Source organism: Gallus gallus, chromosome 22, assembly GCF_016699485.2.
Source record: "Gallus gallus isolate bGalGal1 chromosome 22, bGalGal1.mat.broiler.GRCg7b, whole genome shotgun sequence".
Classification (NCBI taxonomy): domain Eukaryota; kingdom Metazoa; phylum Chordata; class Aves; order Galliformes; family Phasianidae; genus Gallus; species Gallus gallus.
This window is the reverse complement of record NC_052553.1, coordinates 304,883-330,143: the sequence shown is the minus strand read 5'-3', so window position 1 is coordinate 330,143 and position 25,261 is coordinate 304,883. Positions and strand designations below refer to the sequence as shown.

Below are 25,261 nucleotides of genomic sequence, written 5' to 3'. Positions count from 1 at the left end.
GAGTAAGGGTGCATGGCCCTCACTCTTTTCCGCAGCACAGTAACTGGCTCCTGTAAAGGAAGTTCTTCCACTTGACTTCTCATCAGCAAATGAGCAGGTAGTAGATTTGCTATAATACCTATAGAAATGGTTTCAAGAGATCTTTTTTTTATGTTTAAATATTATTTTCAGAAGTGCACTGACTTCATATATGTAGATATATTTATTTTCCCATGAAGAATGTAAGCATGGTGTAAGAGCTCCTGCTTTTTTGGAAGGCAACAGGTGCTGCATCTTCTCAGCACTTAGAGCCTTATCCTTAGTGCTTGTCCATATCTGGTTTTTCTCCTCAGACAAGCACGGATAACAGCTTGAATGCAAAGGCAAAAGCATGCAGAGATATGCCTTTCAGAGCCTGTAGGCACTGGGATCTATAGCATTGCATGGCTTGATTCGTACGAGGTTTAGGGCTGAAAGCTTTGCATTTAAAAGCAATTTTTGTGTATTTGTACCACTGATGATTTTTACCTCTCTCATGCTGGTGATTCTCAGGATTCTACCTGGCCATTAGAATCATAGAATCACAGAATCATTAAGATTGGAAAAGACTACTAAGATCATCTAGTCTAATCATCAACCCATCATCACTGTGCCCACCAACCCGTCACCACCATGTCCACTAAACCATTAATTATGCATGGAGTCAACATCTCCTCTCTCTTCTGTTAATCCTGATGAACAGTTCCAGAGCCAGAAATGTTTTTCCAGGTTAACTTCATTTTCCTACAGTTTAGAACTGTGGTGTAGCTTTGGTTTAGTGGGTGACAAAACCAACCAGCATTACTTTAACTGCTCCAGCAGTGACATAAGCAATGCTGACACCGCCTTGTAGCAGAGGTTGGGCTGCTGACCTCTCTAATCCCTGATAAATCCAGTCATTTTCTGTGAATCTGTAATTTCACACCCTACAGATATAAATATGAGTAAGAAGTAGTTTGTGCACAGCAGTCTGACAGATTTCCTCACCCACAAAGATGTTGTCTTCATTCAGTAGCTCATGAGCAGCACAGTTACTGCTCAGACATTCCAATTGTCTTTGTATTTCTGCTCTTGTTTTGATAACTCTGTGAACAACAGCATATTGAAGGGTAATTCAGCTAATGAAGAGGGAGTTTGATAGATATCAGTATTTAATTGTTATTAATTTTATAGCTTAAATGAACAGATTGCCCAGAGAAGCTGTGGGGGCCCCATCCCTGGAGGGGCCCAAGGCCAGGCTGGATGGGGCCCTGGCCAGCCTGATCTGGTGGGAGGCACAAGTTCATGCCAGGCATTTGGAACTGGGTGAGTTTGGCTTTCCTTCCAATCCAAGCCATCCTATGGTTCTGTGGTTCTATGAGCTTTAAGATCTCTCCCATTCCAACCATTCTATGATTCTATGGTCTTTAATGACCCTTCCAACCCCAGCCATTCTAGGATTCCTTGATATGATGATCCTATATTATTAAGAATGAATGGCTCATCAGGCAGACAGAGTTATAGAAAGGTTTCTTGGTCCTTATTCCTAGGAAGTTTGTGTTCATTTCCCCAGTGAACTTGCACTTGCACATGGGAAAATGCAGCTAATGAAAACATAAGCCTCAGCACTGATCCCTACAGCATCAAGAACAGTACTCTGCACATGCAGGGCACTATTTAGGTCACAGAATTATTAAGGTTGGAAAAAAACACTAAGATTTTTAAGTTCAACCCCAGCACATCCCCACCATGCCCGCTAACCATGTCACTCAGTGCCACATCTCCACAGTTCTGGAACATTTCTGGGGACAGCGACTCCATCATTGGGCAGCCTGTGCCAATGCATCACTGCTCTTGTGGCAAAGAAGTTTAGCCTAATACCCAACCTGAATCTCCCTTGCTGCAGCTTAAGGGCATTACCTCTTTTCCTGTCACTAGCAACTTGGGAGAAGAAGTCTACACCCATCTTACTACAATCTCCTTTCAGATTTAACTCATATCTTAGTCTTTCTATTGGATCTGGCTTCTGGTGGAGGATTGGACGTTGTCCCTTCCCATGCCATGCTGAGAACCCAAGGGGAACATGAGCCCTGAGCACACAGAGTGGTCTGAGCAGTTTGGGCAGGACCACAAGTGCGGCTGACATGGCTGACATGGCCAAGGCTATGCAGCAACTTCTGGGAACAGCTCAGCTGTCGAAAGGGACAGTCCTGAAGATTGCAGAGATCCAAAATAGCCTCTAATCTCAGGCACCACGCAACTTCCTCCAAGCCAGTGCCTCCATGGCTTCTTCTGTCAAGAGTCAGCAGAAGAGCACGGGTTTGAGCAGGAATGTGTGAAGCAAGCTTGGTGCTGAAAGGCCAGAAAGCGAAGCAGGGCTCTACGAAGTGCCAAGGTCGACAATCTACCATGATTGAAAGGGTGTGATGCTCCTCTGGGAAAGAGGAAGTGAGGAGAAAGAATGTGAAGTGCTTTTAGAGCATCTTTGCCCTTCCTTCGGCTGATTTTCAACATGGAAGCACACCTGCTCCCACTAATGAAGGCAGATAGCATTGGGATGTGGGATTTTTTCCAGGAGAGAGTGATTAACATTTGCTCACGTGGGCTTTTGTGATGGAAATGGTTTCCCAGTGAACAAACAGAAAGCTTTCCAGTTAATTACGCATGTGTGATTTCTCCATGAGTAAACTCAGGCAGGTGGATTTGGGTTCAGTAATGCGTACCTTAACAAATTCTAATAAGATTTTAAAATCCATTTTTTAAAGACCAGGAAACTGAACAACCACTGGGTTTTTCCAGTATCCCATGACCTCAAAGACCTTTACAGTTTTCATTTAAATTCATGCTTATTTGTCAAATCATAATTACATCTTTGCATATGCGATATATAAGAAAAAACAAGTCATCCCTCAGGAATGTGTATTGTATACAAAGAAAAGAGACAGAGGAGAACAAAAGAGATGCATCCCTCTTTTATAACAGAAATTTGATCAAGCCACTTTGAGCCACGCTTCCATTGCTGGAATTCAAAGTACAATGCCCTGCTGCACCACAAGAAAGTACCCACTCCTCTACCATTCCTGCAAGAGATTTGCATTATAGCACAAGGTAACTTTTGTTTATTTGCTGAAATATTTGGGAAAAAAAGTGTCAAGCTTGAGAATGTCTTCTACATAACACAGAGAGTTCTCATTCTCAGCCATGACTGCTTTTGTCCATAAGTAATTCATGATTAATAAATGAGAAAAAGGTGTGGTTTAATGAAAAATCAGGAGTGCCTTTGGTGAAATTAATCAGCCCTTAAAAACAGAAAGAGACCTAAAAAAACCCACATATTTTTCCACCACACCATGTTAAGGTGTATAACATATCTCTGACAGAGCACTTTTGATCCAATCTCAGCATTCATACTGAACCAACAGTGAAACATCTTGTTCAGAATTGTCAAAATTCCTATAGAGCAAATCTTCAGCCTCTTCCAAAATCTGTATAAAGGCTGGGTTTGAGATTCAGAGCTGCTCTCTAATCAAGACACCACAGACAAGAATGCCATTTGAGGGAAGTAGGAGAGTGATGCAAGCTAATGTGCTCTAGCAATCATCCCAACATGTGATCTGAAATTTTCCAAAATACAGCCACAAAATTGTTACAAATATGCCCCACAATGGTCTCTGTCAGGAGATAGCTGTGGCATGAGGCAACTGTTGGATGTGATATGGGAGATAAAGAAGAGTGTGACACTGACAGTGTGATGAGCTTGCAATGGAATAACTAAAATTAGTTTCCATTCCTGCATCTGCCCAAGTCATTGCTGTATGCCTCAGTTCATGGCTGCTCTGGATTTCCTCTCCATAAATGGGCAGTTCCCAGCAGCTCTTTGTTCTGATTTCAGATGGCACTGGAAATTGAAAAGATAGAACTTAAAGAAAGAGTGAGGAGAGAGAAGTGTGGCAGTACATTAAAAGTGGAATGTTAGAAAGGGAAAGGGAAGAGGGAAGGAAAGAGGGAGGGCAAAAGAGAAGGGAAGGGAAGGGAAGGGAAGGGAAGGGAAGGGAAGGGAAGGGAAGGGAAGGGAAGGGAAGGGAAGGGAAGGGAAGGGAAGGGAAGGGAAGGGAAGGGAAGGGAAGGGAAGGGAAGGGAAGGGAAGGGAAGGGAAGGGAAGGGAAGGGAAGGGAAGGGAAGGGAAGGGAAGGGAAGGGAAGGGAAGGGAAGGGAAGGGAAGGGAAGGGAAGGGAAGGGAAGGGAAGGGAAGGGAAGGGAAGGGAAGGGAAGGGAAGGGAAGGGAAGGGAAGGGAAGGGAAGGGAAGGGAAGGGAAGGGAAGGGAAGGGAAGGGAAGGGAAGGGAAGGAAAGGAAAGGAAAGGAAAGGAAAGGAAAGGAAAGGAAAGGAAAGGAAAGGAAAGGAAAGGAAAGGAAAGGAAAGGAAAGGAAAGGAAAGGAAAGGAAAGGAAAGGAAAGGAAAGGAAAGGAAAGGAAAGGAAAGGAAAGTCACGGGGAAAGGAGTCCATCCCTGTGCATTTTCACTACTGCAACCTGCTCTCAGCTGCGGGGCATTGGCCATGCGGTGGGACGATAAACAGCGATAAGGAGAGATTCTTCAGCACAAAGCCTCAGCCACTGAAACAGAGAGAAGACGACTGAAAATAGCTGGACATTGCTTTCTTGTCAGTGTCCTGTCAGTCACATTTCACTGTGAGCACATGGCCTTGTTGTCCAAGCTCTTTATGTCTGGAAAAGCATCCATTCCCAGTGTAATTTGGGAATTCTTCATATTTAATTGAGAAACTTGGACTAGCATGCAGTCAAGTGTATGGCTCAGTCTTGTCTTGAGGGAATGATACATAAAATTCTTAGATCCTTACATGAGAAGGATTAAGTCCTTTGCTCTTGTGTCTGGTCCTGTGCATTGCAGCATTTAATTTTGATCTTTCCTCAAAACATACCAACACAAGTGGTCGAAGTTACATTAATATGACTATTTCCAGCAGCACTGTGCTCAACGTTGGCTTATATCCTTTAAGAGATGGGGGGCATCTCAAGAAATTAATGGATTTGTCTCCACACCCATTATCTGAGAATATGCAGATCTTCATCAGTGCATATCTGTGCGTATGCCCTAATGATATAAAAAAGACCACTTAAAATTTAGTGCCTTTTAAGGTCACCTCATTTATGAATTTAGCCTAACAATTGAAATCCAATGGGACACATTCAAAAATGCATATATCAATGTATATCAATATCTGAGATCTTCACAATGAAAGCGTATTGTAATGCTAATTAACAGGCATGTTAATTGGATTATTATTGAATACCAGGAGTTTTGCCTCTGCTGCTTTCTTATCACGCTTAACAGTGCAGCTTAATAGAAAAGGGTCAAGAGACAGTTTTAATTTCACATTGTTGAAATTCCTTCTCTCATCATCCAATTATTTGGTGGCGTTTTGGATTCATGTGGGCGTTAAACTCTGGGCAGCCCTCAGTGACACTGACAGAAACAAAACTCCAGGACAAAACTCCGCATAATTCTCCAGAGCCGTTCCCCTTTGTCAGCTCTGTCGAAATGGGCTCTTTGAGGAATAGCTTTCTTTAATGACAGCTCCACTGAAACGCTCCCAAAGCCCTAAAAAGACAAAGCTCTTGGGAGCAATGACTAAATAAATCCTTTGTTCCTAGAACTTTTAATCTTGAAGAATGAGTTGGAAGAAAATGGACTCCGCTCATCAGAAATTATTTTGGTGACAGCTTTGATTAATAACTCAAAATTATTTAATTAATAACCTGACTACCATGCAGAGCTGGAATATTTTCATGCAGATGGCTGATATCTCAGTATGAAATGGCTCTTACAAAGCCAGTGGCTTGTAATCACATCAACAAAACACGAAGCATGTCTAATACTTGTTCTGTTTATTTGATGTTAGGGTTGGAATTAAAAAAAAGGAGATTAAATTTAATGTGACAGTAGGAGAGACTAATCCACCTCAAAAACATTGCCAAAATACAGCCTTAAAAACTGAGGGAATTAAAATGTATGGCATTTCAGATTCTGTAATTTGAGGATTGGAATTATACTGGATAATTTAGAAAGCAGCCTTCCTCACTTATGTTTCTCATTCAGTTGAATACCAAGTTTTGTCTTTTCTACCACATTTCTGGTGGTTCCTCAATTTCATTCACGAAACCCCCACATTTAAGATTGCAGCTTGGACTGCACATCTCCCAGTTTTTCTCAGAGTGCCTTGGCAGATAGGAGTGTCTTGTGAAGCGCGGATGGCAGCTTATCTCATTGAGAGCATGGAACAAGCCCCTCGCAGTCCCTGGTGTTAAAGGGCTCTGCTTATCAGGAATGAGTGGCAGAGTGCTCTGGCTCAGCTCTCAGTGCATTGCACCCAGGGACACCACTTAATGTGACACTGTCAAACACCTCCCGGAGCGCTCAGGGCAAATTTCTCAATCAGGGAGTGTCCTTGTGTGAAAACAACCCCTTCTTCCTATGCACGGGATGGAAAGGTTGGTGCTACCACCATTGGGTCAATGTATCTGTATGATACGTCCGCTTCTCTATCCAACAAGCAATGTCTTCTATCCAACAAGCAAGGGGGATAAGGAGGATGTGGGAGTTCTGAGGCTTCCCTCCTCACCTGTGGTCATGGTCAGGATGCTATTGGTGTGATTTATCTTTCATTTGTTCCTTTTCTGAAGCAGGAACGATTCAATCTAAATGGTGTCAACCTTTGCTACTTGTGTTTTTATAATGATTTGAAATCTGATTAATGAACCTCCTGCAACTGTAATGCTTTATTAGAGAAAGGAATATGCGTACATATATTAAAGAGAATTAATAACTAATATTATGAGATAGGAATTCATTTTATTTTATTTTTGTCTTGTAGTTTGCACCCCATTATTGTTTTCAATAGCTCAGTCAGATCAAGGTCTCACTTAATAACAACCCTGGACTTCCACTGAAATACAAACAAAAAAGCTAACAATTGAGATTGCTGTGACAATTGGCCATCTAGTGGTCAACCAAATTCATATCCAGCTCTTATCTCAAGAACAAAGCAAGTGTGGACCATCAGGATTGGGCTACATGCCTTGGAGTACCTGTTGCAGCCCATTGGCCAAGATATTCCTTTAAATGAAATGCAAAACCTTGCAAAACCAAGCTCACCTCCTTTTTGGCCAATAATTTAAGATCTGAGTATGTAAAATTAGGCACCTTGATTCTGAGCACATACATTCCCTTTAGTGAGATAACTCCTCTTTTATTCTTGCATATGGATCTTGCCATGTTGCTTTGTTGAGGGTTTTTTTTCCCACTACTATGCATCATTAGTACTAACAGTGTGGGAAGACTCAGGAAAATGGGGGCAATCAGATTCACATCCTTGGCTTGCTGGCCCACACAGCACAATTCTTGTTTCAAGTAATGGGCTTAATTCTTCAGCCTGTATGACTTAAAGAGAATTCAGTCCTATAAAGCAAAAATTGCCGGTGTTAATAGCTATTCCTCTTTGTTGCTTGATGCAAACTGGAAGGTATTTTCTCATGTAGAATCACAGACTGTCCCAAGCTGGAAGGGACCCATAACGGCCATTGAGTCCAACTCCTATAATTGACAATATCTATAGGAAAATCTGTCAATCCTCATTTTAGCAGTCTCTTTCATTTCATTGGTATTGCTCACATGAGTAGGAGTTTCTGGGTTAATCTCTGATTTTAAAATGGCCACAAATTGACCTTGGGAAGCAGTCTTGTGCACTACGTATGGTGTGGAAGCTCTCTATTAAGTGAGCTCAGTGTTAACAAGACTGTAATGTGCAGCACAGGTGACCAGATAAACTGGTGTCCTTGGCAGTGAGGAACCAGAGATGCTTCCTGCCCACTGATATAAAGGATCAAGAAAGGTTAATTGCAGAAGACATGGGGATGTGACTGGAATGTGTGCTAATTCTGCTATCCCCAAATGCTTCACGTATTTTAGCTGCCTGTCAGTGTGTATCCGATGATACCATTGCTCGGATTCCAGGCATGCTTTTGAAAACTTTTTTGGCTTTTAAAAAGCTGGAAGTGAATAATCGGGATTATTATGATATTTCAACCTAGGATATATGCTGTTTTAACACATGAATGCTGACAACGTGTGTGCACGTGCATACTCACACTCAGCCAGGCACACTCCCAATGCATTCACTTCTACATATATTCTACACCTTTTATAGGAAGGGACTAGATGTAAAGCTAGCCAGATCTCCAGAATACGTATTATTTGGATGGAAAGCTCTTGGATAGATCTGATAACTTTTAAGATGGTAAGAGTCACATCACAATAGTCTTCTCTAGACTCCTTCCACCATACTCTTCTTTTCTAGTCTCCTTCTACCAATATCTCATTAGCATTTAAGCTTGTGCACTGTCTCCTTTCCTCATTCTCATGGTAGATCTGAGTTCCAGTCTTGGTGGGATCACCAGAGCCCTTCACATGCCCTCATGCAGGTATGCCAAACGCCTGTGCTGTTTTCCAGGTGTTTATCTTATGCTTAAGGCTAATCAGCCTCATGCACAATCAACTCTGCACATTAACCTTTGGCAGTGGCACTCTCCTTTGTTGACTGTGAATGTAACTCTCTCCTGTTGTTTCTGAGAGTGGTTGCTGGCTGCTCTCCACTTAGGAACTTCAATGGGTTCTATGCTCTATGGGTTCCTTTCATGGAAAGCAGTGGGAATTTTCCATCCATTCCAGATGGAAGTCTCAGAATTCACAATATAAAAAGATTCTTACCAGTAGATGACCCATATCTAACAAGCTGTGTGATAGCAGATCCTGCATAATACTTGGAACATATGCTTAATTTAAGTGCTAAGTAAAATGAAAGTTTTAATTTTCCATCAGATTACACATTGACTTCAGAACTTTGCTGTCAGGCTGTGGGTTTAAAGATTGAAAGCAGTTTCAGACTACCATTGTTTAAGGCAACCAATGGACCATATATATCTCCAGGGACGTTTCACCTCTTGTTCTTGCTTTTTACTTACTTTGTCTTTTGCTATACTCCAGCAATAACATTCATCACCCCGTAAAATTGTGAAAACAGATTAATTATAGTATAAAATGGGTACACAGAACATATGGCAAACGGTGGCACAGTCAGCAGGAAACAGCACAGGCCAACTACAGTATCAAAAAGATATAATATCAATGTTTTTTCTCATGCATAGGTCCCCCCTTTTTTTTTTCCTGCTTGTGTTCAGAAGTGGGTGTACATTTCTGTTTGTCCTGTGGTTATGGTGACCAGACTCTGAATTAATTTCCTCTGCTCTGCAGCCATTTCTTGTATGATCTTTGAAATTGATGATATTTTAGTGGTGCCAATAGGATTGCATTCAAGGTCTAAATTGCACCGGATAGATTGTCCTTCACTTTCTCATCAGTAATATCAAGGCAGCAATTCATCCCTTATTTTGCCCATTTAGAACAGTGTTCAGCATCTGTAAGCAATTACACAAGAGGGGAATAGGACTTCACAGAGTATTGCTCTTCTTCTTTGGCCCTGCATCTTTTATGACTTTGTATAACCACTCTGTTGTTCTAACCAGACCTCATTTACATGTCTGAGAACATCTTCCTTTAATCAATACAGGTGTAGTACACAGAGGGTCGCTTTAAAGCCACTAATTTCGGTTATACTATTAGCAAAAGGAGCAGTCTCAAAGAAGCATCACTACACTGCACAAAATGTTCAGATTCATCAGTACAGCAGTTAGACAGAAAACCAAATTGCACTGACTAATTCTAATTATTTTTAACAACTTAATAATAGAATTATTTGTAATTTAGCATTTATATATATTATTTATAGAATTAAATTATCAGAGAATAAAGAATAATCATAGAATAATAAGACTTGCCTCTCCGAATGCTCTATCAGTTTGTTCCTTTGTTTCCTAGTCATGACTTTCATGCCCTGTAACAGAAGAGTACTACACAAGGAAGGGGTTGAAATGTGGTGGTTGATACATGGAGACAAGATTATGGATTCCAACTTAGTTTTTTAAGGCCTTAGTTTTTCGAGAACATTCTCTCAGACTCTTGCAACACCAAGAAAAGTTTTGAAGGTCAAAACCCACATGAACACTCGTGATAAAGCAGCGCCATCAAAGAGTGCTTTGAGGTGTTTCATATCTTCTGTGCATCAGCCAAGAACATCACAACTTCAAGTCCCAGTTCCACTTCCCACCACTGAACTTCACTTCCAAGCACAAACTATCCCATATCTTGGAGATACTCACAAATAATCTTGGATTGAACTATCAAAATTTGACTCTTCGTGAGCATTCTTTGGATCACCAAGAACCCGTGGCCTATTGTGATTAGTCCAAAAGAATAAGATGATAAAGCGCTCTTTTAATACATAGCAGATGACTTGACCACGAGCCTGATTTGAAAATAATAAATCATGGACCTGAGAATGGGCTCCAAAGTATTGGATTCTATCCTGGACTCCAAAGGGATACCTTGCCATTTGGCTACAAGGCTCCAATAAACTACAGATGTTCAGTCTTTCACCCCAAAATACACACCAAGCACACATGTGTGATCTCAAAGCACACAGGCATCACCTTTGTTGTCTCGTCATGTATTTTAATCAGCTCCAGAGATATCACAGAACCATGGAATGATGAAGGTTGGAAAAGAGCTCTACAATCCCCAAGTCCATCCCCAACCCATCCCACCATGCCCACTGACCATGTCCCTCAGTACCATTTCTCCACAGTTCTGGAACCCCGCCCTGGGGCTTTGTTTCAGATGGTTCTCTAACAATAATGTTTAAATCAAATCCAATTAAAAATATTATGAAGTATTCCCTTGGCAATTGGTAACATATATTTACTCCCTCCCTTTTTCTATCCATTTATTTGCTTGTTTCCTCAGTCCCTGTCTCCTTCCCACTAGCAAACACATGTGAGTCAGTCCCTGAAGACCATGGGTGCGGGTGCCAATGGAAAGCTCTTCAATGGAAAACCCATTCTTTTACTCTTTCTCCATTAGCATGAACCATTGCCTAGGTCATGTCACAGCCTAAGTGTACAAATGCATCAAAGCAAAACGCAACCTTTCTGGAGGAAAACCTCTAGGAAGTCCTTGTTTATTTGTGTTCCACTTTCAAATGAAGAAAGAAGACAAAGCATTTGAATTACTACATTATCTTTATTTGTAGAGCATATGTTTCAAAGCTTAGGACAGGTAAATTGATTTTGTTTTCTTCCAGTTTAAGAACATGTGTACCATCAGAAAAGCACATAGAGAAATGAGCCATTTCCATGCAGGACTGTCCAGATCAGTAGTTCTCTCTGAGTCTTTCACAGATATTAATGCCCAAGATGGATGGAATTCCTGCACTGGCACAGCTATTGGAATTAGTCAGTGCTAAAACAAAAAAACAAAAACAAAGATATTTTCAGTGACAAGATTCCTGTGTCCACCAAGGAAGAGTTTGTTAAATACATAAATACAATCCCCAGTCATGGCCTTGTTCAAGTCTCCTGCTGGTCTCAATGGACACTGTAGAAAATTGCTATGGTGTAACACAAAGAAAGGAAACATTTGCATGGCTTTAAATCACCTTTGGGCTCCTCATTTCCACTGAATACAACTGAATCCTCTGTGACACCAGACAGACCACTTTGGAATAGCAGTACCAGATATTTAGATGGCAAAGTATGCTTTAATAGATTTTCCAAAGCATCCTGGAGCCTTACTCTTTCAATTTTGCCAGGCCATTTACTCCTCCTCTCCAAAATGGGACAGTATGTCCCTGCCTCTCAAAGCTGCCACATGGATTTAGTTTTAAAGGAAAAAAAATGTTTTGTTTTTCCTACTTACGTTCACTCTTTGTAAGCTTGTAGAGAGGGAGACCCTTGCAGAGTTGCTCAATGGGTCTACCATAGCGAAGCCACTCTCTGATACTCCCAAACATGGCATTACCAGATTGAAACTGTACCCACATCACTCTTGGAGAATAAATTTTCTTCATAGTCTAAAGAGAAGATAGTAGATGTCATTAATAATGTAACTTTGGTTTCATGTGCCTGAGGTACCCTTTGAGAAAAATCCCAAGATCTAATATCTTTGTCTCATACAAAGCTTTAGCTAAGGAATACACATTCTAAAATATTTTTTTCCAACCTGTTCAGAAACAAATTTCACTAGATACTATTTCTATCAATACAGTTAAGCTGGTAATTAATAAATTGTTAATTGACTGCATAGCCGAGCAATTTCCAAATACGTTAATCCGCCCAGTCCGTAAGGGTGCCATAAGAGCTGCAATAGCAAATGTGCTACTGTTGGACTGCCATAAGTTGTGCCAGAAAAACACATTTGGTCAAAGTAAATTGATTTCTGTATTCTGTTCTGCAAGCAAAACTATTTCAAATGATGTCAAGCACAAAATATTGACACGTTCTGTGTGATATTTCCTTGAAGTTCTATTTTGTCACATCTGTTCCATCATTGCTAACCACTAGAAGACATTCCTAAGAACAACAGCTCTTCTTAGAGCCCTGTAGCTTGCACATAGTAGACCTTTTTTTTGTATACAGAATGAATATTTCTACAAAATCACCTGTCTCTCAAAAGCCTGGCGTCCAATCTCTTGCAGCTCGGGGATGGAAGCCTCATCAATTTTCATGATAAAGCAAGCATTTCGTGAAAACAGCCTTGTTGCAATATATCCCTGTGATAAAAAATAAAACAAAATCACAAGTAACTCACTAAACATGGTTACCACTAATGTGTGTTGATTCACCCTCCTCTTTAGGGCCATCTAGAAGAAATATAAGGTGGTTACAGTGACTATTGTAGAATGACTTCTCATTTGCATTTTCACCTTTTGGGAATGAAAGAGACTTTAATGTCTGTCTGTAAGACTTGAGTGCTCTTTTCCCTCAGACTCCTGCTCCACTTGCAATACACAAGTGATGGCAGCCATTTCTTGACTCTCTTGCATTAAGGTCAGTGACATTCTTCTCACTTTCACATATGACCACCATGTCATCACAAGTCACATAAAAATCATCATATGTGTGAAAAAGAAATTGCAGAAGAGGAGAAGCGAGAGGAGTCTTCAAAGAAACTGCATTTCAGGGCAATTCATAATGAAAATACACCAATACAATTCATCCGAATTTACAAACATCTTCATAGAGACTTAGATTCTAGGCAGATTCTTAGATTTACTTACGTGCTGGTAGTCAAAAATGGTGTCAGAGGAGTACAAGCCAGATCGGACATGGACATCAGCATAGTTCTTCTTGTTGTCAATGGTCATAGACCCGGTGACATACTCATTGTTAGGTGCTGGCAGGAGATAACTCTGTTGTAAAAAGCATAAAGCCAGTGTTCATCTGGTTTGCACATTTAAAGGCACAATATAAGCCAAGAATATATGCCAACAATCATCATTGCTTCATATAAATGTGAAATCCTTTAACGACTTTCTAGGAATCTCAGGAGGCACTCGAGGTGGGGCCTAATTGTGGTAGAGGTTGAGTCATGGTGAGAGGGGAGGGGACAGCCCCACACCACAGCCCAAGGAGAATTATGTGGGGCATATATTGTACATGGCAGCAGAGAAGGCTGCAAGGGTCTTCCAAATTTAGGCTGAGCCAAGGGGACCTATGTTGCCTATATTTCTTGTTACTATACAGCTCTGCAGAACTGTCTCTGACTTTTTGCCTCTTGTCATCTTTGGTTAAAGCTACTTATTCTGTGCTTATAAGCACAGAATATGGCAATAATTGCCATATTTGCTTATGGCAATAAGCATCATTTTTGTTTCTTTTGTTCTTCCTATTATATTCCTCCCTTCCCATCTATCTCATGCATTTTAAAGTACATGCACCAGTAGGCTTGCCAGTTTACTCACCTCCAAAGCAGAAGTTTGAGTCCAGAAGACTCCCAGCAAAATGAGAATTGCAGCCTGTAATAAGAGGAATGAGCATTTCACCCAACAAAAACACCAGGCAGTGCCACATCAGTGGACAAGGTGAGACAAAAAAATCAGTTCAGAAACTGAGGTGAGCAGCTATACTGTCACTTTGAGATACCACCCTCTCCACGTGTGTTGAAAGCAATCATAGTTCTGCATTGTAACATTCCCGATATTAGCTTTCTTTTGATTCTAATAGTAAAAATGCAGAACAACTATGGCATTATTTGCATCTTTCAAATTCATATGATAGGTTACTTCTTAATTTGTCTCCACAGCTGGAATTATTTAATCATAATTAAGTCCCTGTTATGAACTGTGATCAGGTTCTACATCCTCCACTGAAATAATGCTCTCACTGACTGCAGGGAGCTTTCCCAATGAACAACCAAAAAAACCCCAGATACATAGATCCTATTAGTACTGCAACACTACTCAGAACATCTTCTTTTCTATATTTTAATTTTAAAATGAACATCTTATAATATACATTGAATAAAAAATGTATATACTTACAAATGCCTTCATTTTTCTTTCAACAAGAGGCTGTGGAGGATAGGAACTCGAGAAAACTCCAGAGACCTTCAACTTTTATATCATCCAGTAGGTGTGGGAAACACTTGACAGAACTGTTCACTGACCACAACAAGTCCATATCTACACGCCAGGGTATCTCATATCTGAAATTTTGGGCTGGCATAGATAACCAGATCTCGATATGCTAAAAGCAGTCAATACATCAGCTTTTGTGTGATTAATCACTCCCCACATAGCTATTGTTCACTGGTTTAAACTTCAGTGGAATTTCCACTCCTTCTATTTCATTTTTTTTTAATATTTAACAGGATATTGTCTAGAACAAAAGGACATCAGGAACAACTCTGCTATTCATTCATACAGTATGCATTTTGTCTTCTGAAAAACAACTCCTAAAAGCCTGATAGTCTTCAGAGAAATCCTGGAAAAAAAATTCCAGCACTACTCATGCTTACGTGTCAGATACTGAACAGACCAACTTCTCAGCCATTTCTTCCATCTAGTATGTGCATGATCTTTTCTAACAAAAAGTATTGCTCATTTTTGTTCTGACACCATCATATGTACCAAATGCATTGAAATTAGCGACAAAGTTAGGAGTAACAGTTTTGCTTCACAGGCACAATCTGATCTACTGATTTTCTCCCCCATACAAAAAGGAGTGACACAAAACTTCAGAGAATGTGTGGTTCACATAATGCCACAAGAGAAGCAGGATGGAGATTCCTCCTTTAAAGTTACAACTGTATATTATGTCAAAAGTCAACGACCATGGGACATCTCCATGAGTACTGTCCTCTGATTATGGCCTTGTCTGGGCTCCTCATCTCACAGAATCAGGGAATCATTAAGGTTGGAAGATCATCTAGTCCAACTATCAACTCTTGCCTGTGACCGCTCTACACCATGTCACTCAGAACCACATCTAACCTTCTCTTGAGCACCTCCAAGGATGGTGACTCCACCACCTTCCTGGGCAATCTGTTCCAGTGCCCAGCCACTCTTTCTGAGAGGAAATTTTACCCAGTATGCAACCTGAACCTCCCCCTGGCACAACTGAAGGCCATTACCTCTTGTCCTGTAACTCCACATCATTCAGTGCGCATACCTTGACCAATCACACATAACTTAAAAGTCATAACTCAGTCCTATTCCCTTCTCACAAAATGAGAATCCAGCTCAAAAGCCAACAAATTGCTGTCATCTTAGTTACAGAATCAGAGAATGGTTGAGATTGGAAGGGACCTTTGCAGGCCATCTGCTCTCATCCCCCTGCTCCAGCAGGGTCACCAGAGCTGGTGGCCAGGACCACATCTAGTTGGCTTTGAAGATCTCCAATGAGGAGACTGCAGTACATCTCTGGGCAGCCTGTGCCAGCTCCCTGTGACCCACACAGCACAGAGGTGCTTTCTGATGCTTAGATGGAACCTCTTGTTTTTCATGCTGTGCCATTTGTCTCTTGTCTTGGCACTGAGCACCACTGGAAGGAGCCTCAGTCTGCCTTCTTTGCACCCTCCATTTAAGTATTTATATACTTTGTTGAAATGTCTATTAAGCCTTCTAGTTTCTAGGCTGAGCACTGCCAGCTATTTCATATGAGAGGTGCTCCAGGCCCTCCAGCATCTTTGTGGCCCTACACTGGAAACCATCCAGTACATCCAGGTCTCTCTTGTACTGTGAGGCCTAGAACTGGACCCAGTATCCCAGGTGCACCTTTACTTGGATTGAATGGGGGAAAATGACCACCTCCTTTAAACTGTTGGCAATCCTTTGACTAATGCAGGCAGGAATACTGCTAGCCTTCTTAGTGGCTAGGGCACATGGCTAGCTCATGGTCAACTTGGTGTCCACTAGGATTCCCAAGGCCTTTTTTGCAGAGCTGCTTCCCAGCTGGGGGACCTGGGGGTTTTTAAATTCCTTCACAACAGGTGTAGAATGTTGCATTTCCCTTTGTTGAACTTCATGAAGTCCCCATTAGCCCACTTCTCCAACCTCTCCAGGTCCCTCTGGACAACATAATGATCTTCCAATGAATCTGCCACTTCCTCAGTTCTGCATCATCTGCAGACTTACTGAGGGTGCACTCTACCCCATCATCCAGACCATTAGTGAAGATTCTGAACAGTCATTAATCAACTGAAGAAAAGGTGAAAGAGGTCATCCAGGCCTACAAACAAGCCACAGTATAAAAGAAAATTGCATGCATTTGCTTTACACCACACAACTCTACATAGACAATGTTATCTCCAGTGTAACAAAGCTGTGCTGCTAAGCAATATATCAGAACACAAATACAAACACACATGAAATTGTGACAAGCATGGTTAGATTAGTTTAAATTAGATTAGATTGATGTTGCCCTCCTGTTGAAAGTTGGCCCTGCCCCTTCTTTTCAAATGGTTATTTGATTGCAAGATTACAACCTTTCACAGCAGGATTCATGAACAAGCCCAAATGAAAAGCTTTAAAAGTTTTAAAACTAATGTTAAATTAAATTTCCAGTATTAATTACGTCTTTATTTATTAATTTCTTTCAAGAAACTGCCATGGCATTGAAGCATGAGCTTCTGCTCTCCTAAGCCACACGAGAGTAGATTAATCAGCAGTATTTAGTGAAGGAGACATACAACAGTGGCCATGTTCTCCTTATTTCCACCATATGTTGAAAGGAGTGAATTCTGCTGATCCAGTCAGATGAGGCCAAAAATAAAAGGTTACTTTCTAAAAAGCACTTGACTAATTAACCTTATTTGCAAGAGAGAACATACTTTTAGTTGGCTCATGTCTGTAACTTGAAATCCATACATTTCCCAGTAATATATCTGAAATTGTCATAGAATCATAGAATCAATACGGTTGGAAAAGACCTCTAAGATCATTTACTCCAACCATCCACCTACTACCAATATTGGCCACTAAACCATGATCCTCAGTGCCATATTTCCATGGTTCTTGATCACCTCCAGGGATGGTGTCTCCAGCATCTTCCTGGGCAGACTGTGCCAGTGCCTCTTTTGGAGAAGCCTTTCCTAATATCCAACCTGAACCTCCCCTGGAGCAACTTGAGGCCATTATCTTGCATTCTCTTGCAGAACTCCTCCATGACACCAGAATTTCACAATGGTACCCACTCTCTCAAGGCAGTCTTGTTTCAGATAATTTTGATCTAAATGAAGACTTCCAAGCTTTTCCCCACATGAGCGGTCAGACTAGATGATCTTAGAAGTCTTTTCCAACCATAATGATTCTTAATGATTCCATGCAGTCAGCTGTTATGCTTGCAGTCAGATTGGTCCTATCACCACAGAGAAGCTTATTCAGAAAAAGGAATGTATTCCTACAGCACAGAATTGTATATTGTTGCAAGAAAGTTATTTCTCAGCTCACTTCATAAGGCTAAGTGTTCTAAAATACATTCTAATTTAACTCAGTAAAATATTATTAAGTTACAGAATTACTCTTAGTCTATGTCATGAAAATTACACGAAGAATTTGACACATTGTTTGACACCACCATCCAGTAAAAATCGTTTAAACAAACAAACCTTGGCTATCATATGAAAAGAATACTTGTATAACTTCAGTTCACGTCTGATAACCAAACAGGAATTTCAGCATACAAGGGAGAGAGATTTAATCAAGTTAATGTGGGAATAATACTATCAAAACAAACTTTCTTGGTGACTAATGCTTTTTTTCATGTTCTTTTGATAAATATTTGCTTTATCAGGGAGTGAGTAGGTAGTGGGAGGAAAGTAAAGAATGAAGCAACGCCTCAAAGAGCAACAAAATTCTCTATGCTTATGTTTGCATTCAGCTGGGCATGCCACGCATGGGATCAAAATGGGGTGACATAGTCTAGAAAAATCCATGTTGTCCATGGATGGGGCAAGCAGAATTTGTCACATTCAGTAGTTAAAAAAACAAGCTTCTAGGGTTAATCCACCAATAATTTCTGTAGTTTTTATTCTTTCTGTGCAATAAGGTATGGAAAAAAAGCCCTACACATGAAATCGTAAGTCTGGGGTTAAACAGTCCTCAGCCTTGGGAGTTTGCTGCAGAGCGGTACAAGAACTTAGCACAGAAACAGAAAATGCTTTGATCAGGGCTTTAAAATCAGACAGAGAGATACAGAAAGCTCATGTTGGAAAAAGAACAAGACCTCATACTGTAAATGCATCCCCTCCCTGCCCTTATTCGTGGCTTCTAATACTGTAATTAGTTCCATCAGCGATTCTTAATGTCAAATGCTCTAATTGTGTGTTTGCCATGCAAAGTACTTCAGTAACCAAAAGTTGATGGAAGATTTGGAGATTCAGGCTTCCAAGTGTGACGCATCATCATAATGGCCAAATTGGCGATGGTTGTTAGAACAAATGGACCAAACTGTGTTCCAACTCATTAGCAATGACACCATAGGGACAAGCATTACAGAGTTCAGCTTCTCAATGTGTTTCTTGGGAGCAAGTCAAGAATTAAATTTCCAGAGACTATGAGAGGATTTCGTGACATTCAAAATAAACTCCTGTATATTTTGGATCTTTGAGGCTAAGAAAATGCATGTCTCTGTTCAGCATCCACAAATCAGATCAAGTGGAAGAAGGAAATCCTTGTACTTAGTAATGTATTACTTTCATTCAACATACTGTACACCTCATGCTAATTGCAAAGTGGGTGCAAAATTGAGGGGAAAACAGTTCTTTCACCCGCAGTGCTGCAGTCCAACAAGACATCCATTACTAATAAAATGGAGCCGTCACTGGTACAAATGAGAATTAGGCCTCATCTTCTTAATTAAAGTCCTGACCTTTTCAATTGCAATTACTCAGCAACTGACAGCATTGGATTTACTTCATATCACAATTCCCATCATGCCATTTCAGAAATGCAAAGGAAACAGGTTGTGCCAAGCCATACTAACTACTGCAAGGTGCAGGACTGATGTACTGAGAGACCTGCTGTTAAAGAAGAAGTGCTTTTCAAGTAGTTAAATGAATGCCTCTTAAACTGCTTCCTCTTTAATGTGCAGAGCTAAGAAGCAAATCCGAATTATCTGGGGATGTGTAGGTATGATGACCTTATAGATGACCTTTAAAGGTCCATTCCAGTTCAAATTATTCTGTTCTAAGTATCTCTGTACATTAAGCAGCAATGGAGATTGTTCTTGGGCAACAAGACTCAGACTTCTTCATGGGCCAATGAAAATATTATACAAACATTTTGAAAGCTTCTGCAGCAAACAAGGCTGATACATTTTTCCTGTGGCTTCATATGTAATTACCAAATTCAGGTGAACACAAGAAATCAACTTTCTACATGACAATTCGTATAAAATGTCTGTTGTTATTGCTCCTGCCTTACTCATCTTTTATAAGTTCAAGAATATGGTCCCTCTCTTGAATGAACTTTTATTCTGTAATCAGTTTGTTTGTAATTAGGATTTAGTACTTTTGTGCAGAGGTGAAGACACAGAGGCCAGGTCTCAAGGATAGAAAGCAGATCCTCAAGGACAAAACAGCGCTAAAGGATTCAAGACAGAAGGCAAGCAAAAAGACTCAATAATTTCTATTATATAGATCCAACTCCATCATGAATTAGCACCCTCTACATCAACAGAGATGGCAATACTGCTCTTTTTAAAATGTTATGAGCTATGAATAAAAAAATTAGGCTGAGTTCTTCATCACGCAGAGTACAACCACAAATTTTATTAGGCATCCATTTTCTGGTTCTGAGTTTTTTCCTCCTTTTAGAAGTTACTGTTGAATTCTTTCATCTTCCCATTACAAGATTTCTTTAATCTTTCAATATGTAATGAGTTCGATTAGGTTTGTATCAAAGCCTACTCTTATCAGACTGCTTCCACAGGAAACTCGTCATGATTCTGTGAACAGAGGACACCTGCCAAGAAGGTAAACCCATTTTACTTTGGGATATTACTCTATAAGAAGTAAGAGTACACATCAATTACCAGCAGAACCTGCCTCATCTACCATCAAAATGAAGTTCGCTGTAAGTACATACATCACTTTCTCATAAAACTGCTAATGTTGGAGAGTTTTTAAATTATTTTGAGTCTTTCTTGGCACCTATAGAACTATCACTGAATTATGTAGGGTTTACAGAGCAAAAAGGCCAAATGGGTTGCAACTTCAAGGGTGAAATTTCGTTTCTGGCAGTGACCTCATTCCATAAGCTTAGCCAAACATGAAAGAGGAAAGTGCTCTCTTTCAAGGGTGAGATGCACACGTAAAATCTAGGAAGGGCAATATTGTCTCATTCATAACTCTTAGATGCAAGTCAATGATCTTACTGAGTCATATGAAGTTAATTTACAGCTGTCTGTTGAGAGCATAAGAGAAGAACTGTGAGCTGTGGGAGACTCAAGTGCATGTACGAGAGTAGGAAAGGCAGTGGTATTCACAGCAGTCTGAAACTGCTGCAGAATGATTTCCAACATGTTAAATACTCTGAGTCACACTTGGATATTACTATTAAAAATTCTCCTTTGAAGTCAATGGAATTTGTGATGGGTTCAGTATTTGAGGGTTTGTCTCCAAGAGACCAATTGTCCACAATGGTTATTGTTACAGAGGTATTTAGTATTAAATCTTACATAAAAATATACCAGCAGGACTTTTGACCCTAAGGAAATCTGAACAACACAAAGAATGGGAACATCAAAACAACGTAATTTTAGAGAGGGGTAGCAATGTGCTTCTGTACAGAAATACACTGCCCACCCTTCTCAGCTTTGTATTTGGATGCATGAGAACTGTGATGAGAACTTTCAAGTCCATTTCTGCTGTGTTCCAAGGACACAGCTGTGCTGCACGCTCATATTCCAACCCTTTGCAATGGGTACACATGGGTGCTTGCTCTGAAAACCAAAAAACTCAGTGAAAAGTTCACTTTTAAAAAGAAATACTTCAGTCCAGCTTTTTCCAAGAGTGCATGGAACTGGGGCTGGAAATATGCAAAAAAAGCCACTGTGTTTACATGAACTTTTTTACCTGCAAAAAATATAATTCTAAGGTTAAGAGCAATTTACATGAATTGATTATCTGATTTATCTGCATACTTATGTACTCATCAGATAAACTCCACTTCAGGAAAATGCTGAGCATGAAGTTAAGCAAGAAGCAAAGCTTATTTTAAGACAGCAAATAACCTGATGCAAGATGAGCATATGTTAAAGTATTGTTCATTTCAGGTTGTGCTTGCTCTCCTTGGAGTTCTCCTGGCTCCAACCCTTGCCGAGGAGGTAAGTACAGCGCAGTGATGCACCGCTGCCATAAGAACTGATGGGTTTTAGTTGTGACAACTGAAAAACATATTTCTGAAATTGAAGCTGTGATCTGAAATGTGACATCCGGCATGAAACTGCCTTTTTTTACACTAGAGAAAATATATAAGGGGTAGATGCATCAGGAGAAAATGTCAGTTGTTGGATATGAAATCAGCAACAAATTCTGACTTTCAGATTAGCATAAATACTGTAAGGTATTTATGAACATCGTACAGTAGCATGAAGGATCTGATGGGAAAATACAGTGAAATATGATAAATTATTGCAAATTCTTCTCGCAAAAAGGAAGGGCAATAAAGAAAGCCTGCCTGCCTTCGCAGAGTGGATGCCATTACATATACATGGAAAACAGGTCTTGCTAAAGTCTGAATGTAAAGTTTGATGCAGAAGTACGAAGGCCTTTGCAGCGCTGAGGCTGGAATTTATCTCCTTTTTATTCTGGCCTTTAAGAGTATTTATTTTCCAAAGTATGGTTACCAGAACCAGAACGTGAAACACCTCTGGGAATCTCCAAACCTAAACCCTCACTATCTTTAATTTTTTTTTTTAACCAGAACGACAGGAGGGCCAACGGTGAAGGTCCACACCTTCCTCCACCCCATGAGGAAGGTGCACGCCATCCACACTTTTCACTCCGTGATGAAGGTCCACACCAGCCACCCAGTGATGAAAGTCCACACCAGCCACGCCTTGGTGAAAATCCACACTATCTAATCCGCCGTGGATATCCACACCTTCCACACCGTCCACCCCACAGTGCATTTCCATTCCATTCACGCCCTTATTTTGGCACACATAGGTTTGCCATCAGGCCACCCATGCACCCTAATAACTGGCAAACCGTCTGGGATACCAAGACTGTAAGTGGCTGCTCCCATCACTCAAGCAACTTCTTGGCTTCTACTGTGAAGGGTTACAGTGCAAGTTGATAATGAGTAGACACTGGTGTTACTTGGTTGGTCTCTTCTTGATTAAGGTGTAAGATGGTCGATGTAAGAACAAGCAGTCCAAGACAATCTGTGGGGACAACTAACCAAGTAACCAAGTTGCACAACTGTTCAATGAGTTCAGTAAAGACCACGTAAAGCTGCAAACCTGCTTCTTCTCACACCGCTGAAAAATCCAAATTGGCACTTAGGTTAGCACTGGAAAAGAACCGAATGTTTTTCAGAAGCACCTAAGCTTCAGCAAGATCATGAGGTTTTAGAGGTGGTGCTTTAAAAATGCTCTCATTTAACCATTCTATAAGTTCTGATGCTCTGAATTTCATATGGCCTATATAATATAACACCACATACACGTGGCATTACCAGTTAAGGCAATTTATTTTACTTTTTGTCAAAATCTGTCATTAGCTACCATCATTTACCTAGGCAATATAATTGGCAAACATTTTCCTTCCCTATGATTAATTGTACTATATAAAGCCTTTGATTGTGTGGGTGTTTTTTTGTTGTTGTTGTTGTTTTGGTCATTGTTTTTTAATAGTCTTCCTTTTGTTTGCAACAAGAGAAGTGGTTTTGCTGCTGTTGGTTTTAGCTGTTTGTTTTTTTAATAGGGCTTCATCGCAACCAAGGTACTGGGAAAAAACACCTGCATCATTAGCAAAGCTGACACAGGATTTAATGGATTTGAGGTACGCTGGTGAATGAAAGTGCTGAGAATGTTAACCCACTGGGAATTATCAGTTTTGGGGAATAGTTTAGTGGGCATCGTGGGGATGGGTGGACAATTGGATTTGATGATCTTAGAGGTCTCTTCTGACCTTAATGATTCTATGATTCTATGAGCATGGTGGGGATGGGTGGATGGTTGGATTAGATGATCTCTTAGGACCGATCCAGCCTTAATGGCTCTATGACTCTATTATTCTATATCAATATAAATGAGAAAAGTTTCCTAAAGTGAAGTTTCTCAGCAGGGCTGAGTTGCTCTAAATACCTCAAAAGCTGCATCAAGTTAAATAAATAGGAGTTGAATGAACTCTTCTGCATTATGAAAACGTGGATTTGGAACTCCAATTTTGTTTTATTTACCTAAATGCTGTATTCTGGCTTTATGTCTTTGATACCAGGGAGCTACCTCCCCTGGGTTCCTTCCACCCATAGAGCATCGTTACGTGATCTCAAACAACAGACTCCTGAACCTGTACCCATATGGAGCACGCATTCAAAGACTGTGCAGTGGAGTTCCCACTTACTTTGCTTTCCCATCTCCTGGTGAGTATACTGGTGACTAGCATTTTGCATACCAAAATAAGCACTGATAAGACTTTTGTCTAAGACGATTGCACTAGGAGTTGCTTGTAGCATACATCTAGAAAGAAGCAACTCAGTTTTTAAATTGGGATTTTGCTGAGTTCAACATTTCTGGTGGTAGAACATAATGATAGAAAAATGTCACCTACGCTGTTCTTCTGCTTCCTCAATTCAAATTTATTCAGCTTTTTTTCTCTTCTTGCAGCGTCCAACTTCTTAGAGGATGATGCCTCATGCATCAGAAATATGTTCAGAAACATGTATCTCGTTTACTGCAACTTATAAATTTCTCCTGATGAAATTTTGAGGAAGAAAATACATAGATCTGCATACCCATGAAGAAGCCTTTCTCCTTGATGATCTCATCTTGATCACAGTGTCTATCATGTATCTGTCTTCTCTTCTGCTCTTTGTGGAGAATATTTTCTTTCAGTAAAATGCATCATCAGCCTCCACTGGTCTGTGTTTTTCTTGACCCTTTTAAATAGCAGAAGCAGCACCAAAGCCAAGTTGCTAAACTGTAATTCCTAAGAATTCCAGTTTGGGCATTTAAATCTGATCTTGTAGTATTTCCCAAAGAGATATGACACTAAGAAAATTTCCATCACTGCTAAAATAAAGTGGTGTTACCCACTTCATAACCATATCAGAAAGAATAAAGTCCCTATGTATAAGAACAAGTATTTATTAATTATTTCAACTACAACTTATTGCTAAAGTAGAGTTATACCATGTTTTATAAGAAAAAATAATAAGCACTGCAGTGCATTATAGCCAAATATAAATGCAGAAATCAAGCTTTTAGTAACAGAATCACTAAGTGAAATGCAGTTTCACGTGCAGTTGAATATAGCTATTATTTCCCACTGTTACACCAATATTTAACACAGGAAATTAAAAAAACCACACCCCAATCAAACAAAGGTGCAGATGGACATTTTAGATTTGAGTTGTAGTTAGGCCAAAACTAAGGCAAAATGGCTGGAACTCATTCCTTCCATGGGTCTGAAAGGATTAAGTCAGTGACTGGGGCTGGCTGGAGGATACCAGATCTTCACCTCCACTCCTTTCTCAGATGCTCTTTTCCTGGAGTTTTGGGAGGAGTTAACCTATGAGATGCTTTATTTTTCATAGAAGTCAATGGTTACTTTCAGTCAAAGATAC

The 25,261-nt window shown here is 40.3% G+C and overlaps 2 protein-coding genes across 2 annotated transcripts; one reads left to right on the top strand and one right to left on the bottom strand.

Annotated features, from left to right (window-relative positions):
* Nucleotides 1-21: 21 nt before the first annotated feature.
* Nucleotides 22-24,382, top strand: LOC124417064. The gene is made up of 7 exons (XM_046903493.1): nt 22-97; nt 20,399-20,542; nt 21,744-21,794; nt 22,394-22,699; nt 23,398-23,475; nt 23,914-24,058; nt 24,303-24,382. The coding sequence occupies exons 2-7, from the start codon at nt 20,531-20,533 to the stop codon at nt 24,380-24,382; spliced, it is 672 nt and encodes a 223-aa protein (XP_046759449.1). The 5' UTR covers nt 22-97; nt 20,399-20,530.
* On the bottom strand, nt 11,123-14,558 carry GKN2 (gastrokine 2). Its single transcript, XM_417666.7, has 6 exons — nt 14,510-14,558; nt 13,931-13,984; nt 13,247-13,378; nt 12,629-12,739; nt 11,887-12,040; nt 11,123-11,430 (listed from the first exon to the last, which is right to left on the bottom strand). Exons 1-6 carry the CDS (start codon nt 14,519-14,521, stop codon nt 11,342-11,344), a joined length of 552 nt encoding a protein of 183 aa, XP_417666.1. The 5' UTR covers nt 14,522-14,558; the 3' UTR covers nt 11,123-11,341.
* Nucleotides 24,383-25,261: the final 879 nt, after the last annotated feature.

Coding starts and splice junctions, on each gene's coding strand:
- GKN2 (XM_417666.7), bottom strand. Junction 12,740..13,246: donor CCATTTTTGACTACCAGCAC/GTAAGTAAATCT, acceptor TTTTTATCACAG/GGATATATTGCAACAAGGCT. Junction 12,041..12,628: donor GCCAGGCTTTTGAGAGACAG/GTGATTTTGTAG, acceptor TCTTCTCTTTAG/ACTATGAAGAAAATTTATTC.
- LOC124417064 (XM_046903493.1), top strand. Junction 21,795..22,393: donor CTCCAACCCTTGCCGAGGAG/GTAAGTACAGCG, acceptor TTTTTTAACCAG/AACGACAGGAGGGCCAACGG. Junction 24,059..24,302: donor CTTTGCTTTCCCATCTCCTG/GTGAGTATACTG, acceptor CTCTTCTTGCAG/CGTCCAACTTCTTAGAGGAT.